The sequence below is a fragment of the Zootermopsis nevadensis genome, unplaced genomic scaffold, assembly GCF_977971745.1.
Source record: "Zootermopsis nevadensis isolate Lab colony 2312 unplaced genomic scaffold, Znev_1.0 Znev_ptg000030l, whole genome shotgun sequence".
NCBI lineage: Eukaryota > Metazoa > Arthropoda > Insecta > Blattodea > Termopsidae > Zootermopsis > Zootermopsis nevadensis.
The window spans coordinates 6,068,770-6,088,616 of NW_028259162.1; the positions used below are offsets into that span (position 1 = coordinate 6,068,770).

At 39.0% G+C, this 19,847-nt stretch overlaps 1 protein-coding gene across 3 annotated transcripts in view; it reads left to right on the plus strand.

Annotated features, from left to right (window-relative positions):
- LOC110834387 (uncharacterized) overlaps nt 1-19,847 on the plus strand; it is a 148,822-nt gene that overhangs the window by 38,057 nt on the left and 90,918 nt on the right. Inside the window, exon 4 of one of the 3 annotated variants that reach the window (XM_022073490.2) lies at nt 7,731-8,209. The exons of the other annotated variants lie outside the window; for them this stretch is intronic. Coding sequence (XP_021929182.1) covers nt 7,731-7,912 — 182 coding nt within the window. The 3' untranslated portion in view covers nt 7,913-8,209. Of the gene's footprint in view, nt 1-7,730; nt 8,210-19,847 lie in introns of those variants that run through there. 3 annotated transcript variants of the gene reach the window in all.

Here is a 19,847-nt window from a genome sequence, read left to right on the forward strand (position 1 = left end):
ATTGTCTAGCGTCTTCCTTTCTCCGTTTGTTTGCTTCTTTCATGTTTGCCGTTGGACAGAGTGTTAACACAGTGGCTGGAATGAAATACGTATTGTTTATATATCAGTCTGTGTGGATGCACTCGAAAATACCATCTGTCGAGTTGAAGCGGTGTCTTCTAATTAGCAAAGTTTGGCCGTGCCTCCCCTCCCTGATTTTTAGTTCTAAACACGTGCCTTGAACTTTGTATTTACGTTTCTGCCATCGCTTTTGTGGTTAGAAACGTTTCGCTTAAAACTTTTTTTGCGTGGTATCTATAATTAAAATAAATTCTTGTCCTAAAATCTTAATGAATGGTCCATTTCCTCTCCTTTGTTGTTTTTACAACTTCCTGTCAGCTTTAATGAAACAATATCCTGGTACAAAATTTTTTGCAGGAAGTCCAAATTACACATGTAAACAGTTACTTAAGTCTGACCCCTAGATGCCCTGCTCTTATTCTTGTGGTTGAAGTATATCCCCTCCCCCCTTTCCACAATCCTCCCCCCTCCTCTTTCCTGAAACTTAAATGACCAGGTCATATTGGTGACTTGTGTTCTGGAAATATTCTGTCGGAATATTTGTCGGTTTTCCTGACTATGATAACTATGATGATGTCTACTTTAAAGTTTTCCAGGAACGCCGTCATAATGACGTCAACTTATTCGACAGTAGGACCTATAAAACAGCGTCATTAAATTAACTAAGAATCTTAGTGAGATTTCAGGTTATAACGGCGGTAAGTGTGAAGGTAACTGTCTTCTGGGATGTTGCGCCGTGTACTGTCCACAGATCACGAGAAAAACCCTGCTGAGGGAAGTCGTTTCTGGTGCTGTGCGAGGGGAATGTTACTTATCAGCTGGACTAGAGGGCTGCTATTGGTGGGAAGTGTGATACGTCAGAGTTTTACTCTACTACACAGACTGAAAACATCAAGCAGTTAAGAGTACCACCTAGTGTGTCCATCTCTAATGTGTTCTGTGGGTGTTGCGATAATATTTTAGATTAAATCACTGTGCCGCTGTGGGATAATCTTAAAGCTGTACCCATTTGAACACATGAAAGCCTGTCGTCTGTTGTTCGTTCAGTGGTTGTGGAACGAATGCTTTTAGGATGGGTCGTCACTCACCGCGATATCTTGCGCATGCGCGTATATCGAACTCCTCGCAGGGATTTTTTCCTGATCTGTGGAGTGTAGTCTGTTTGAAGTTTACCGACGTTTCAGAGGTCCTTGCAGCCTCTATCATCAGGGCGATGATGGAGACAGAAATCTTCATTGTTGAACTGAATATACGCTAAAAAGGGAACTACATTTAGGAAAACCTATGAAGAGATTAAGGAAATTGATTATAAAATTTTGATCCAGAACAGACTGAAATAATTTTAAAAATGGACAAAATAACCGAACGAATTAAACGAGAAGCGGGAAACTTCCATCAGTTCTGCTTTTGGTGTCATAAATCTCTCACGAAGAGGCCCCATTCTAACCCTAAGACTTTATAGTGACAGGCCGTGCAGTAAGTGGCTGTTATGGGAAGGAAATTAATGGAACTCGTGTATCATTATTCAGATTTATATAAATTGCTATATATCTTAATGAAAGGATGCATTTGACTGAAATTTTCTCAAGGTCAGCTGTCTGAATGAAATATGTGTTTAATTATATCGGACTTCCAACCTGTCCGAGAAGGCATTTAATTTTACAGACCAAACATGCAACTTACTCTTTCCATATTTCATTGCGGTCCACCATCTAGATAAGGATTAGTGGATGCGAAGAAGTCACAATTATTTGTGTACGAATTGCAGTTTACTTTTGCGAAGGACGTAACACACTTGTGCAAAAAGCTATGCGCGTTTAGACATTTTGATCGAGTGGCGTAGGATTAGCAAACACAAAGTATTTGGGAAAATGAGCCCATGGGGGTCACCGACTTCCGTTCGATGACCCCGTCTTTTTTGTTTTCTTTTTAGACTCTAAATGCCTAGGTCTAATTGTGCGGATCAAGACATTGAAGAAAATAACAAGAAAAATAAGAGACGGACAAGGAGATAAGGGGAGGAGGAGAATAAACATGAAATGACCACTAAGACGAAAAACGGAAAGGAATACAAGAATAAAACGTGTATAACAAAAAAAATATGGAAAGGCAAAAAGAAGGACAAGAAATAAAGGGAAGGAGAATAAGGAATAGAACATGAGGGAGAGAATAAAAAAGGGAATCGAGTAGAGGACACGTAGATAAGGAAGAAATTTAAAGATTAAGATGAAACAGAATATAACAGAACAAAGAAAGTGGTTATTGCGTGTTATCTCTATACCTACCATGTTCAGGAAATCGAACCGAGTACCGTCCAAATACAAAGTAGGGTGCAAAAATCAGTGTTCTTTATTATACATATATGTGGTATATAGATAAGTTACTTGTTATGGTTGGAAAAGTTTATTTTGACGTAAATATGTTTAAGAACGTAAAATATTTACCCATCACTTAATTATATGATGTGTTCGTAATCGTAGTTTATAAGTGAGACAATTTATAGACAGTTTTGTGTCCGTTTATAATGAATCCGTTATTAACAGTAACCATGTAGCTAAGAAGCTACTGAAAGCACGAAAGAATTTCAGAGTAACGTAAACATAAAATCACTTCACCTCGCTTGATTGGCGAGTTGAGAAATGATCCTGTAGAACTAAATTGAAGGGTTTAGTGAAAGCTGTTCATATTTTTGATGGCTAGACGTGTAGAGTTGCATGATATGATCCTGTCTATTTTAACCCTTTCTATGATAGTCATTTTGAAAGCGTAATCATCTCAGAAGTTAAAAAGGAGCTTAATCAATATTGCTTACTCTTTGCGCGTTTGAATTAGAAACCTCCGCTCTGTACTTTATTTCTTTGTCCTTTTTAGTATTCCCTAAATTTTTTCTTGGTTACTCTGGTAATGGCTTTAACATTCCTGGTGGTAATAAATTACCGTCTTGTTATTCAATGACTACATAGCAACAAAGGTTTCGCCGAATTGTAAGGATGTAGCGCTGGTGATGATGGTGTATAATTTGGTCATGAGCAAGACGTCTGAGGTCTTATGCCCTCAGGGCACTACTTAGTCCGTCACTGTAATCGGCTACGATGGTGATGATGGTCTACATCAAGTGTTGATGTTGCTATGTTACTCACACGGAATCTATATAAAATGCCGCACTTAGAAACTTGACGTTACGAAAGAAATTAAAACTTAAAAGTAAAGGTTATCACAATACCAGCAGATTCTTAACTCTTTAACTCCCCTTATGGTAGCTACACGTAACACCTACTTTAAAAATCAATGTCTTTCTTTTGTAGCAGAGTGTATTTATGGTTTTTGTTTGTGAACAGGAATTATTTTCTTAAACAGCATTCACAAATATATTTTTGTAATGGAGACTCGTATTTGCTTTGTAGCAAGAACTAGATGTCTGCCTAGGACTTCTAAATGAATACCTCAGGTTTGCATGAAACGTTGGTATCTGCCTATGAGTCCGCATGGCATTACAGCCTAGAAGAACATCGTTGTCTTTACCGCAGAGATAACCTAACCTAATCTTGCGTATAGTATAATGATTATAAATTGTCAATGAGGAGGTACGAGGTGCGATCGGAAAGTTTCAAGACTGTGTCAATAGAGGGCGAACCGGATGTAGTACGAGCTTCTGCCGCTAAGGGGTGCGGCCTACATTCATAGTGAATCAGTGTGCCAGCCGGCATTATCGAATTAGCATTTGTTTCTTAGTTACGGGCGTTACACCGACCCTCCTGCGATTTCGGAATGGCGGATTTTCATGAACAAATCAAATTTTGCCAAAGACTCGCCAAAACGGCTACGGAAACCTATGAAATGCTAAAGCAAGCATTTGGGGAGTACGCAATGGGTCGTGCACAAACTTTTGTGTGGCATTCACGTTTTAAAAATGGCCGAACCTCTGTCGATGATGACGAGCGTTCTGGACGACCATCTTCGAGCACAACGCCCGAAAATGTTACGAAGATTCGGCAGGCCATTCACGAAGATCTACGTCGTACCATCAACGACTTGTGCGACATTGTTGGGCTAGGCTATGGGACCTGTCAGCTGATTCTAAAGGAAGAACTCCACATGCGACGCATCATGACAACCCGCCAGCGCACACCGCCCTCAAAGTTCGGCAGTTTTTGGCCTCAAACACCATGGCCGTCATCCCGCACCCTCCTTATTCGCCGGATTTAGCTCCGTGTGACTTCTTCCTCTTTCCAAAGATGAAAATTCAGCTAAAGGGAAGGAGATTTGAGACGATAGAAGAGATTCAGGCAGAATCGCAGATGGTGCTTGACAGGCTGACAAAGAAAGATTTCCAGGGATGCTTCCAGGCTTGGCAGCGGCGCTGGGATCGTTGTGTTCACTCACAGGGGAACTACTTCGAGGGTGATGGATGAATTTAATACCTGAGATAAGTGTACGGGTTTTTATACGCGCAATCTTGAAACCTTTCGATCGCACCTCGTATAATGATTATAAATTGTCAATGAGGAGGTATTTTGTAAATTCTGGAGACTGCCTTACGCCGACTAGTTGGGTAGTGGCCCATGTGCCAGAACACGTCTGTTTGCCACCTAAACGGAAAATAATGGTAACATAACACAGTACTTTACAAGACTGCCTCTGAGCAAATAGTAACTCAGTTAAACAAAGGAGCTTAAAAGCCTTGTGGTACATGCTGTACTGTTTCAAAGCAGAATGCCAACATTTGGAATCGCGCCAAACAAATTATATGCTAGCACCTGGTGATAACCATAAAGACTGCTGCAGAAAAGGCCGACGTTTGCATCTAGAATATGCTTAAATAGAAACGCATTCGGCCTGCAATTCTGCTGCGGAATAAGAAGTTGTTTAATAAAGACATGTGCCATTGGTGCAATAATTGTGCTAGGCGTAAGCGAGAAATTTTTGGAAAACGCTTGCCTCAAACGCCTTTCTGTGAATTCCCGTAGTAGATTTGACAAAACAAGACATTTTGAATTTTCAATTTGAGTTTATTTTTATTTTGACTTTATAAATTCAACTATGCTACGTCGTTCTTGGGATTGTAAGAAGTTGTTTATACAAAGACGTGTACTTGATTAAATGAAAAATTACAACTGTTGTACGGGATATACTCTCTTCTGAGTCATTTTAATCCAGTGAAAATCCTCACACTCATTACCTTTGATATCTTATCTGTTTTAATATTTTTCTCCATCTACGTTTAGGTCTCGCAAGTGATTTTTCCTTCAGCATTTTTAACCAGAATGATGTATGCTATTTGTCCCTACAATTATATGTTATTGATTTGCTGTAACAGTAAGTTCATATGATTTCACAGATGTGAATTTGTCGTTGTTGGATTTCTGGGTTGTAATCACATGTGGACTTGTAGGTAGATATCAATGTTTCGGAAGAACAACGGCCTCCATCTTCAGGGCAGACACCAAAGTAAATATGCTATTATACAGTTTATGGAATCCGTTAGTAAAGTAAAGCTTTATTTGTGTGATGTTATGATGCAAGAAATACTCCCCACTGAATCTTGTTTCGTATAAAGAAAAAATAAAAATATATTTTCGAAATACATGCCTGCTAATATTTAAGACGGTGAATGACGTTCTTTATAGCGTATTACCACGTGTGTTCTTTGCCTTATAGGGTCTGTGTGAATAGACTGTACAACAGATTTATAGAGTAACTTGTATCGAACACAGGACCGGCCGTAAACAAGCACCAGCACATGAACTTTCGACAGCCTAATTGATGTACTTGCTCAGGCCGACCAATTTTGTGAGGCAGTTTCTCTAGTAATAAAGTACAGCTTGATGGAATTTTGGACAGCGTCCATTTTTTTTTTTACAAACGTATGGATTGTAACTTATCTTGGATAGTTTGTAATTTTTTAGCTGAACTTCTTTGCTTGTTGGACTGAATATCAGTTACATGTCGGTTCGCTTCTGTGTCTTGGCGAGGCCTAATACGGGTGCTGTAGCAATCAACACCTGTCCTTAATAACGTACTGTCAACAGAACCACGTCCCGCCTTGGAGATAATGCCAGTTTATGGGCTGAAAAACGGTCCTTAGTTCTTCGCACTTCTTTTGATGATACGACATTTTCTTGTCTTCATTCGTTAGGCCACTTATTATTTGTAGTGGCGTCTGTGCATTTATTTTGTATGTGTAGTTATTTGACTGGCTAAGGGTTCGATTCCGGTCCCAGGCAATGATCATTCTCTTTGTCATTACATCGGCTGTGGAGCCTTTCCGCTAAGGAGTCAGAACGGCTGGAGCGTGACGAACGTCTGCATTTATTGCTAATGATGAGAACTGATTAATTGGAAGTTAACGTACTTCCATAGCGCCAAAACATCTTCAGTACAATTACAAGCTATTGAGAAGAAGACTGGTCACAAATTGGGGCCAACTTGATTTCTTAACCATTTAAAGGAACAGTTGTAACTGTATTTGGTGGAGGGCTTTGGTTAATTCGGTGATGAACCTTCGGGTTAGTTAGTTAGTTGTAACTATATGTACCACCTGCTGTAACATTCAGCACTTTGCATTTTACTCTCTCAGCGTGTTAACCTTTATCGGTTGTGCATGACGGCTTACGCGTGGTCTAGCTCAGTGGTATTCAACCTTTTTTGTTCGCGAACCCCCAGATATAATTTCTCTTCAACTTTGTTGGTGTATAATTCAAGTTATACGTAGTATATAATGTACATCTAAAATAAATTAGATCCAAAATAATGTATTAAATAATAAGTTTTAAATGAGAAAAAGGGGAATCAAGCTGTTAAATAACAAATATATTATTGGCTATCTTATAAAAATTAATAAAGGAACAAAGGTATTTTAGTAAAGCAAAATTATATGTTTAAATCCCGCCCAATAGTGTTCAGTCAGGTTTCAAAACACTATGTGGAATAAAATAAAACTAGCCGCCCAGATAAAAATCTCATAAAGGAGAGAGAGAGAGAAATGGTGCTCCCAAATCGAATGACCTTACGTCCGGTTCTCCTGTGGCTAACCCTAAATCTGGCCCTGATTATTCAGTGTTTATCATAAAATAATATATATTTTTTAAATTTTACGTACGCCCGAAAATGTCGGAGGTGCGCGTACCCCAGGTTGAATACCACTGGTCTAGCTGACCGTGCGTCGATGTTGCAGCCAGCAACAGCTACTGCTACCATGAAGTCCTCCCAGAGTCGAAATCCTCCCGGCCGACAGTCCCCGTAGCAATTATTTAAGACCCCTCTTCCTGTATGAAAGATCTTCATGGGGTCCGTATGATTTGCAGAGTAAATAAAACCATTAAATAAATAAAACAGGGTTCAAGGTTGCGAACTACAGTAATCTGGTTCAGAATAGGGCCCATTCTCGATAATGGACCTTATTCTTGTGATGACTAGAAGTTTTTCAAGAATGAATTTGCTGCCATGGAATTTTTAACATAGTCATCGTTTAGAGAATCTGTGTGAGATGCAAACTGCTAGTAGTTATACCTGTTCGTGATAAATCTTGGGCTATATAAATGCAGTACTGTTATTAAAGAGTTATAATATTTCACAACGCAACCTCATACTTTTCGACATCATTTCGTAACAAGTTAAAATGTTCTCTGAATGTAAGCATTAGTGTTAAATATTATTTGTTTCTGTAATAGTGGTGAAATGGAGCGGCATTTTAGCGGTTTTGGTAGGCGCCCAACACCTGCTTGCTAATGCCCAGCGGTGGTTTCCCTCGACAGTGTTTTATTGCCGGCAGCCCTGGGTCTTGCAGCCAGTAGTTCCCTACAAAAACTCTTCTGTCTTATTATTTTCTTTGTCGTCATCTTTTACTCGTTGATTTTTGAAACGTGGTTTTTAAGACAGTGAATCAGGGATGTACATCATTCACAGTAGGTAGTATTTTACTGTTTTACTTTACGAGAAAACGTGTTTAATGACGATGAGTATAATTATTAATGTTGGTAGGTATGTAAACTTTGCCTCAGGAAACTATGTTGGAACAAATAAATATTTGAAGAAAACATTGCAGTCAAAAATTCTGAGTTTTGACTGCTTTATTTTTTGAAATGCCCATTACTGCTGTGATGTGTTAAATGTCAAAGTTTACTCTTTGGGGGCGGGTCGTTTGTTAATGTAAATGTGACAAAGGTGAAGCGTTCTTGTAATGTTCTATGACAGTTGTTGATTTATCATACTAATAATCTTTTAACTTTGTACTTTGTCTGATTTGAAATACACGAATTTTCTTCAATTTGTTGTAATCCTGTTTTCAGGTGAATGGATTTCATTATAGTGCCAGATCTGTTATTGCTATTTATTTTAATTTATGTTAGCCGTTGGGATAATACATTGGAACTTTTGAATAATATTCAAATACGCTAATCACCAGACTAAAACAATAAAGTATCTGCCACTGTAACGAAGCCAGTCACCTAAAGAGGGGAGTAGGTAAACCCATCGCTACATTGTGTAACCTTAAATTGAATATACCCGAGGCAACTGAAAAATGTTGGTATGTCACAGACGTTAATGGATTCATTCATACAATTTTATAATATAACTTTTTATTTATTTCACTCTGCATGTTTCATAATTTTGTAACATATTCTGGGCTACGTGGCATAATGTTTATGTAAAATAAGCGTTCTGTGTTCGAAGTGTCTCGTAAAACTGCCTGAACTCATTGTTTAAAGTACCAACACAACACTGTTACGTAACCCTTAAAAGGCCTATTGATATTTTTAAAATTTCCTATTTTAATCACACGTTTACTATCTGCGTTATTTGTTTTAAAATTTTGTTTAGTCTTCTGATAAGCATTTTTATTTAACATCCCTAATCAGTACTGTGTAGTTTGTGTCTCTTTCATTGAATTTTCGTACCAGTTCTATTTGGTGCTACGTTTGTGTTTCTTAATAGTTTAATAGGTTATAGACTAATGCTCAGTTTGGTAGTTTCGTATGAAGTGGCCTTGTTCTTTTATTGGACAACCCTACATAGTAGCAGAGCATTAAGTATCGAGACTGTGGTAAACGTCACGAATGTCTCTAAACTACTCTTGATTCTACAAACAAACTATTGTGGTTTTGTGGATCACTGATTTCTGTTTCTCAGAAATAGATTTACCCCATGCCAGCATTAGGGACGCTTTCTGCCAGTTCACTCCTAACGTGCGTAGTTAGTGTACAACTCTTAATCGCGTTTCGTATGATACTGATATTCGGATATCTCTCAGCAGTAAGTAGAATTAAAGGGATAATTTACAGCGTAATTGATTCCTTCGTTGAGATTTTAGGTTCTCGGGCGACGAGTAGAAGATGACTTTTCTGGGATTCTATGCCATGTAATCTGGTAGAATTGACCTCTGAAACGTCGGCCAGTTTCAACCAGACTCTATGATGCAACATCCCAGAAGACAGACATCTTCAGAATTTATAATTAGATTTTGGTCGGGAAGCTTTGAAAGGGTTAAAATCAAGTGAGAGACCCAGACGCATTCCCTGTGAAGACGTTCTTTTGTTTCTGTTTATTGAAATGACTGCCGTAAATGTTCTTAAACTACTGAGCGAGCAATTAAATTTTATAAGCATAGAAATTTGTAAAGCTACGGTGTCTAGAAAGCATTTGTAGGAAAAGTTGTCTTAATTTCTTGCCTGAAGTAATAATTGTATCAAACTCATGTGATCCTAGCAACTACAGCGGATTTTCCGAAATGGAAATAACAAGAAAACTTTTTATCTAAAATCGTTAAACATGTTTGGATCATAAATTAAATGAAGCTGTCCTTGTTTTGTTCCTAGTTTTTTTCTTCTGCAGGAACAAAATATTTTAACCGCAGAAGTATTCAGAAGTCCTAGAGGCTAATTTCATGTTATTTGTCATTGAAATAAACTGATGATTGTAAAAGTATTTTGGTAATGAATTTTGATGTATCCCACTGGTTTTGGTTAGGGTATTGTCTGCGAGTCTGCTGAAGGGATTGTACCTCAAGGAAATGTTCCATAACTAAACGAAAGTTGGAAAGAACTCGCCGGGGGTCAGCTAGATCGAGCTCTTGTTCTTGAATGGCGATGTAAAAAAGAGTCCTAGTTAGCATCAACTCAAAATAAGGAATGTAACAGAAACTGGTAACCTGGCTTCCTCCGACCGGGTAAACAGAAATACCATTCCCAGTAATGCGGTATATAAAATATACTCTTTTATTTTGTAATATTTTACGTTCGAAGTGACTTTTTCGTTAAAACAGCTATCCTAGTGTTATTGAAAGATAGCCAAAGGAGGTTACAGGGAGCTTTACACGTGAATCAGACTATATAAGATAGAAATGCACGTAGAAAATTAATTTGGAAATATCCGAGAAATCAGTCACTTTACAAATGGAGTATGAGACAGGTAAACTATTAGAGGATTCTTATTTTAAATGACAGACGTCGGTATGTCAGTGGTGTTGAAACTTTGTGCTATATTGTCAACAAATTATAAAGAAAGTAAAGTGTTTTTTATTTAGTTTTGCAGGGTGAAAGTTTAACTATTTGGGCTGTGGATTCATACGTATTCTATAAGCAAAGAATAAAATTTATAACGACTTACAAGAAATCACATTCGTTTGTTTTGTAGAACTTCTGTGTGGGAAATTAACAATGAAATTTATAGGACCAGTTTAGTTTTAATTTAGCGAACATTTCCATTTTTTCTGTGGATTATAATATAACATAACTCTTGACAGTGGGGAACAAGTAACATTATGGCGGCAAAGGAATAAGATTTTTATATACCTTGTTGCCGCCTTTCCGAGTTCTCACCTCTGCCCAGCCTTCGAGTTTATTGTTAACCAAAAACCGTGTATAAACAGCAGCTTTTTTGACTTCTATTTCCAAATCTTGCATCCAGTTCTCGGTAATTCTGGTGTTCTGATTCGTTCCAACCAGCTCACTCTTGTTCTATTGACAATTTCTCCCAATTCGAGACGCCGGTCTCTATCCGCGTGGACATTATTTCTCAGTGCAACAGCGCTTCAAGAAACAGAAAAATACATTTAATCATATAAATAAAGGAATCGTCCCTTTCAGGCATAATCATCAAAAGGGAAGTTACATTTCAAGAAATGACGGTTTTCTGAACGATACAGGTGTGGAGATTACATTAAAAATAACTTTATTTTTTCTTGTAGAATATTGTTTCTTCGGTTGTGACGCCATGTGACCTTACAGGTATTACCTACATTCAGAATTCAGCCTGAAGATGGAGGCATAACGTTCTCCGGAACGTTGGTAACTACCTCCTCTGGATTAGATTACTGGATGACTATAGTTTCATTCCCCTCAAAAGCAGGAATAATTTTGTTTTCTACTACGTTCAGATTGGCTTCTTATGCAGTTTGTGTCTGAGACTGATTACTTACCACATCGAGTGCCGACCATATTTTTAAATATTTGAAGGATTATTAGGCGTCATAAAACATTTTAAATTTTGATTATCTCTTTGCCTACCTACAAGACTACAACGTGCCAACACAGAAGACCACAATCTAAACTTAACGCGGTGAAAAGGTAAAAAAGAATTATAGAAAATGGAATATGATTAAATATCAAATTTGGCTGGAATTAATTTTTCTTAATCTCCAGGACGTGATTGACACAACAGTGGCCTATTTTAAAGTCTGTAAAACTTTAGAAAACCATTACAAATCTTATAATATTCGAACTTCCGTTTTTAAATTCGAGCCCTACAGTATTTTAGATTACGTAATACGGTATTCATATTCTGAATTCCTCTTTTATAACACACATGAATCTAAAAAGAAACTTCTGGCCAGTCTGATAACGTTCCTTTGTCGCTGTCCGTTCCACTTAGCTGCATATCTGATTCGGGCACCAAATTCCTTGAAAAGAAAATTCTCTTCCACTTTGACGCCTTCCATTATTTTCTTAGCATTTAACACTCGACACGTGGAGAAATTGGTGACAAATTTCGCTTGTCCAGTACTGGAATGACATTTTTCAGACAAAGTCATGTTTCGAAAGGGAATGCCTGGTACAATAAGACGTTTCTTTGGTGCTGGAAGTAGCGAAATCTGTCGGCAGTGAAGTGGAAATTGTTTCCACTGTCCATTGCAGCGCTCCAGGGAACCACGGAAGCGTAACATCAAGTCTGGTCAGTCGTGTCAAGAAGGTTCTAGAATCGAGGAGGGATTTGGCGTTGGGCGGATTACTTTTTTCTCTCAGAAACTGAGTCCTTATTTCCACCAGTCATCTGATATTCCGCTCACAAAGAATAATCCCTGGCGAATATTGAATCCTCGCTTATTGATATACTAAGCTGCTCATGTACCCTGATTGATTCCCACGTGGAATAAGAAAATATGAGTCAAATAATAAATCCGGTGAAACAGAATTTTGCCGTCTCACACGTGTTCATGTCTGTTTCTATAAGACGAATCAATACTTTATAGCGGTCAGTTGAAAGCGTCAAAGTTGAAAGTATGGAAAGTTTTATTATAATTATTTGTGTCATGATTTTTAGGCATATTATGTTGGTATTTATAATTTATATTATTATTATTATTATTATCCCATCTCTTCACCACTTTATGGGGTATGTACTTCATGTACCCGAGACAGACCTTGTCCCTAAGGTACATAGGGCAGCAGCTATTTCCGGGATACGTATTGTTTGTAGCAAGTATCACATGTATTATATAATTTTATTTTACGACAGCGTCTTTCGAATGATGTATGAAGATCCCAAAATGGCGGTCTTCTGCTGTTCCCTGATGTCGTGTTCGCCTGGGATGTTGGCCAAATATTTCCTGAGCGACCTGGAGACAGTTCCTGTTGCTCCTATAACTATTGGGATTACTTTTGATATTATTATTATTACCACCGCCATTGTCTATCGCATAACTTTTTCAAATAATTCATTAAAGTATTGTTTTCTTCTCTTAATAAATTATACAAATGAAGTTTATTTCGAGATGAATATAAAATGTCTGTTGCGTGTAAGTGGGAGAATAAACTTAGTAAAATATAAGTCGAGGTTGTGAGTAAATAATTATATAAATATGTAGCTATATTGAGAGAGGAGGTCTTATGGATATAAATGCAAGAAAGTTTCTGACAGTAGGAACGCTTGTGTTACGTTGACAATATCCCGGTGTGTTAGTAGTGTACGAGGACGCAACACACTGGATCATTATAATTATTGCTTTTGTTGTTGTCATTGTTGTGTTACGTCCTGCATTCTTAAGACACGACAAGACAAGAACATAGACTGCATTCCGAATTAGCTAAATAGCCTGCAGAACGTTCTGTAACAGAGGCAAAGTGTCTTCCAAACAAGATTGTATGTTCGTCTCTTATTCGGAGGAAGAATGTGTACGTGTTATCCCGAACCTGCTTGTTAAGTTCTTTATTTCTATTGGCCTGTTGTGACTACTTCAGCAAAAAAAAAATAAGAGCATCAAAACCCAATGACCGGCAGACCCAAGCGACCAGGTGAGAAGAAATTAATTAGAAGATCCCACAGAAAGCCTTTGGCATGCTTTTTCATTTCACGTTCTAAAAGCCAAAAACACCGACACCACTTTCATGATCCAAATACAAAAATAAAATAAAAACCTTATAAAATGACAATAGTCGCCCCCCACCCCCCAAACAGTTCAGGCAGGTCGATAATTTGACAAACGAGGTGTTAAAGTTCGGAGCCATTTAATTGGAAGGTGAGTTCATATTTGCCTCGAGGGTAATATTTTTGCTGCTTTGTGTAAGGTTTCCAACAGTTTCTTTCCTGTACTAAATGTTTGTAAATACCGCCAAATTATTGTGCCATTACACCCCCCCGGATGTGTATGGAAGGAGGGGGGGGGGAGGAAACACTGTCAGATAAAAGAAGGAAAAGTCTGTAAAAGACGCAAGACTTAGTTCTGACGTCTCACGATCGCTGGTCGCATCGGAAATGCCGGGAGTTTCCAGACCGACACCTGCCAGTGTCATCTTCTGGCATACGCTCTGCCCCAACAATTATACTGCAGAATCACCTGCATGAGAGAAATTTCGGAACCGGATACACATCTGTTATCCTGTACAGTACGTAACAAAGATTTTTTCCCCTCTGGTAAAACGGCCGAACCATGAAGATAATTACTCGCGTTGATCTAATTGTGAGGTTAAGAATGCGTGGATCCGTATCTCATCTCTCCCCCTACGCCTTCATTGCGTGGTGTTTAATTAAACACTGGGAAAATTGTAAAATTTGTTAAAAAAGAAATTCATCTGTCTAATCATGTGCCAATGAATACGTATGAAGGAGACGTGTAAGAAGCATGCACGTTAAACTTCGACGTTAGATGAAAGTATTCAACTTCATGCCCCGGTAGATTTACCCCCGGATAGAAGCTCCGTCCCCCCAAGTACCGTTTTTCTTGATCAGTTTACTGAGTGTTGCTTTATTTAAATACAATTAATAATCCTATTAAAATATGAAGCCTTCTCAACACTTTTATTGCCACAGATTTAATAAATTATCAGTCTTCTCTCATGTAGTAATAGTTGAAGTACCCAACAATGCACAACTTATTTCAGGCAGTGTTCTTGGATAAATAATATTTTTCAGTATGCAGTAGAAATTTTTATGTAGAAGGAACTTTAGTAGTTATTAGCATCTCTACTTTAGCCCTGAAGATAGAGACAATATGTTTATGCGAAACGTTGACATCTAACGACAGGTCTATATGGCGCCGAAATTCGGAAGGTTATCATCATTAACTCACCGCTGTGATAACTTTAAATCACGCACAGTTATTAACAATCGCGTTAAAATTATAACCAATAACTGGCTGAAGATATCTGAAGTGAAATGTAGACATTGATTCATGCTGTAACGCCATTTTGAATCAGAAACAATAAGATAGCTAAAGATTTCTGTCTTCTGGGTTGTTGCGCTGTGTAGTCTGGTCGATGTTTACCAACGTTTCAGAGGTCATACTGCCTCCGTCATCAGAGTATGAAGATTTCTGTCTTCTGGGTTGTTGCGCTGTGTAGTCTGGTCGATGTTTACCAACGTTTCAGAGGTCATACTGCCTCCGTCATCAGAGTATGAAGATTTCTGTCTTCTGGGTTGTTGCGCTGTGTAGTCTGGTCGATGTTAGCCAACGTTTCAGAGGTCACACTGCCTCCGTCATCAGAGTATGAAGATTTCTGTGTTCTGGGTTGTTGCGCTGTGTAGTCTGGTCGATGTTTACCAACGTTTCAGAGGTCATACCGCCTCCGTCATCAGAGTATGAAGATTTCTGTCTTCTGGGTTGTTGCGCTGTGTAGTCTGGTCGATGTTTACCAACGTTTCAGAGGTCATACTGCCTCCGTCATCAGAGTATGAAGATTTCTGTCTTCTGGGTTGTTGCGCTGTGTAGTCTGGTCGATGTTAGCCAACGTTTCAGAGGTCACACTGCCTCCGTCATCAGAGTATGAAGATTTCTGTGTTCTGGGTTGTTGCGCTGTGTAGTCTGGTCGATGTTTACCAACGTTTCAGAGGTCATACCGCCTCCGTCATCAGAGTATGAAGATTTCTGTCTTCTGGGTTGTTGCGCTGTGTAGTCTGGTCGATGTTTACCAACGTTTCAGAGGTCATACTGCCTCCGTCATCAGAGTATGAAGATTTCTGTCTTCTGGGTTGTTGCGCTGTGTAGTCTGGTCCATGTTTACCAACGTTTCAGAGGTCATACTGCCTCCGTCATCAGAGTATGAAGATTTCTGTCTTCTGGGTTGTTTCGCTGTGTAGTCTGGTCGATGTTTACCAACGTTTCAGAGGTCATACTGCCTTCGTCATCAAGACGATTCACCGCTGTGAAAACCTCAGTTCTTACAATGAAGATAGCTGTCGTCTGGGTTGTGGTGCCGTGCCCTGATGGTGGAGACAGCAAGGACCTCCGAAACGTTGGTAAACTTTTTCCGGACTACAAGGCGCTACAACCCAGAGGACAACCATCTTCGGACTCTCAACCTATGTATAAAGGAGAGGTTCTGCGGTAGGCGATTCTGCACTATGAAGGCGCCACAGTTCCGGTGGCTGCAGCACCTGCAACGCACGCCATGGTTGCTTGGGCGTATGACAACTTCCAGCTGTCGATCCAGGTCTTCAGACGGTCGTTGCACTTCCGTGTACTGCCGCTGCCAAATACACGTTTCCTTTAAATGACAGGTTCCGCGCGTTTCTGACATACAGGTATGCCAATCCGCCGACAACAGGAAGGCAGTTTTAAATTTAAATGTCTTGCATTTGCATGTAAGAGCTAAATTAGTCTAACATACAGGAGAGAGAGAGAGAGAGAAGACACAGTAGAACGGTAAGTTCGAACACAAAATTATGTAGCTAAGTGCGAAACTTAAAACTTCATTTGACATTTAACTTTCTCACCGTATGGAATAGTGAACACGGAACTGTCTAGACATTTAAAATGTCCGCGTATTATATTTCTGTCAGTTAATGGGCCTACAGATAATAATAGGGAATTATTTTTATTTGTTTACTTACCTCCAACAAAAAGACACTCTTCAATGACAGGAGACTTCAACAATTTAATACAATGCAGGATTTGAGGTTTTTACGGCGGTGAGTCTGAAGTTTACCGACGTTTCAGAGGTGAGTCATCGCCCTGATGATGGTGGCACCAAGGACCTCTAACACGTCGGTAAATTTCTACCAGTCTACACGTTGCAAAAACCCAGAAGACAGCCATCTTCAATTTAATACAAGACATTTAGGATCTACGAAACAAGGAAAACAAAGAATAATTGTATTACAGAATATATATTAACTAATAACAATAAACAAATCATGACAGAAATAATGGAGTATTATCTTAAACGTCACTTATACACGTACTTGCACAATTTTTAGGACATTTCTTTAAAACAAAGTTCCTGTAAATTATGTTACTGAAAGGAAATAAATTATTATGTCTTGTATAACCAGTATGGTAATAGCATCCAAATCGTATTCGTTATGGTTTACTAGATTACGAATCTGCCATGTACCTCCAAACATTAAAATAGAGACATGTATAAACGATATATTAGCAGTGTAAATCTTTTCCTTAACAATTGTCCCATCTACTATGCTCTGTAATACAGTTGTATTATAAAGCTTCAATTACCACACGTCATCGATGAAGAAGGTCGCTTTTGTGCAAAATAGTTTTACCGGATACCACATTTTGATATTCCTATATAATTCTCCATACTGATTGAATGCAGATTATAAAGCCAGCTGATGTATTGTAGAAAGGCACATGGACATGATCGCTTATACTCTCGAAAGGGTGCAGCACTTTTGGTACTGTTAAAGGACACGACGACACAAGAAACACTTGACAAGTATCTACTCCTAATATCCTGTGTCCGATCGTGCGATGCGGAAGAAATTGAAATAAAGTTCTGACAGTGGTGACTCTGTTAGCAAGAAATACAAACGACGCTGGAACCACAGGACGAACGGAAGAGAATTTAACTGATTTTCATTTAACTTTGTATGAACACTCCATTATAAACTATTACCTTTGTGTATGATTTGAGGTTTTCACAGCACAAAGGTAATAGAGACTTCTGTCTTCTGGGTTGTTGCGCTGTGTAGTCTGGTCGATGTTTACCAACGTTTCAGAGGTCATACTGCCTCCGTCATCAGAGTATGAAGATTTCCGTCTTCTGGGTTGTTGCGCTGTGTAGTCTGGTCGATGTTTACCAACGTTTCAGAGGTCATACTGCCTCCGTCATCAGAGTATGAAGATTTCTGTCTTCTGGGTTGTTGTGCTGTGTAGTCTGGTCGATGTTAACCAACGTTTCAGAGGTCATACTGCCTCCGTCATCAGAGTATGAAGATTTCTGTCTTCTGGGTTGTTGCGCTGTGTAGTCTGGTCGATGTTTACCAACGTTTCAGAGGTCATACTGCCTCCGTCATCAGAGTATGAAGATTTCCGTCTTCTGGGTTGTTGCGCTGTGTAGTCTGGTCGATGTTTACCAACGTTTCAGAGGTCATACTGCCTCCGTCATCAGAGTATGAAGATTTCTGTCTTCTGGGTTGTTGTGCTGTGTAGTCTGGTCGATGTTAACCAACGTTTCAGAGGTCATACTGCCTCCGTCATCAGAGTATGAAGATTTCTGTCTTCTGGGTTGTTGCGCTGTGTAGTCTGGTCGATGTTAACCAACGTTTCAGAGGTCATACTGCCTCCGTCATCAGAGTATGAAGATTTCTGTCTTCTGGGTTGTTGCGCTGTGTAGTCTGGTCGATGTTAATCAACGTTTCAGATGTCATACTGCCTCCGTCATCAGAGTATGAAGATTTCTGTCTTCTGGGTTGTTGCGCAGTGTAGTCTGGTCGATGTTAACCAACGTTTCAAAGGTCATACTGCCTCCGTCATCAGAGTATGAAGATTTCTGTCTTCTGGGTTGTTGCGCTGTGTAGTCTGGTCGATGTTAATCAACGTTTCAGATGTCATACTGCCTCCGTCATCAGAGTATGAAGATTTCTGTCTTCTGGGTTGTTGCGCTGTGTAGTCTGGTCGATGTTAACCAACGTTTCAGAGGTCATACTGCCTCCGTCATCAGAGTATGAAGATTTCTGTCTTCTGGGTTGTTGCGCTGTGTAATCTGGTCGATGTTTACCAACGTTCAGAGGTCATACTGCCTCCGTCATCAGAGTATGAAGATTTCTGTTTTCTGGGTTGTTGCGCTGTGTAGTCTGGTCGATGTTTAACAACGTTTCAGAGGTCATACTGCCTCCGTCATTAGGGCGATGAGTTTGAAGAAGACAGAAGTCTTTATTACCTTTGTGCTTTATAATTTTCTTATTAGCACAGCTGCATTACAAACTTCTGATGCGCGCCATGTAATGATGTTCGTTAAATGTTATAAGGTAGGTCTAATAAATCGTCCGAAAATTTGTTCGGGAGTGTAGAATAAGAAATGGATTGGCTGCTAGAATTCTTTATTTTGCTTTCGGTCGGATGCCTTTAACTAATAAACTACTGCAGCAGCCGTGGTACTTCGTTTGAGAAGAAACCGTTGGTTCTCGCTGAAATATTTGATAAACGTCCGTAGCGAAGGCCGAAAAGACCTTAATGTGTCGATGTTCTGGTTCTCGTGACGGCTCTACGGTATTTCCTTATGAAACCAGTCGCTCGCTTAACAGTAAATTAACGAAGGGTTATCCAGATGGCGGCATTAAGACGCGTGTAGGTGCAGATGGCGTAACTTGTTCATAACGTTAATTACAGCCAATCACCTCCGTTCTGTAGCCAAATTAACAAATCATCAACAGGACGCCATTACGCGCTCAATTGGACTATGCAGTGTTGTCGTGTTCATTTATGTAAAATCGTTAGCGCTCATTTTGCATTCTCCTTTCTTCAATTCCCTGAAAAAAAATATTCCTTTAATTTTCTTAATGCATGTTTTCTCTTTTTCTTTCTGCTTTAGTTTTAAATCCGTTTAATCTTATTTTTGTTTTTCTACTGTTTTCTCACTTTTATTTTTTTAACTTTGCTATTGAAAAGGACAGTTTTTGAAAAAGGGAAGAAACAACTGGTACGGACTTGATACAAAGGGTTCTATTCCCTGGAGGGCAGATTTCTTCTCTTAGCCGAAACGTCCGAACAGCCTCAATTACTATCAGTCTTTTAAGAATTCTGTTCCACCTAGTTGGAATAAGCTTGCTTATTGTATTCTGCTCTTTTATTCAATTTTCTTTGTTTCGCTGGTCTTCTAGTGTCTGTCTAGATGCTC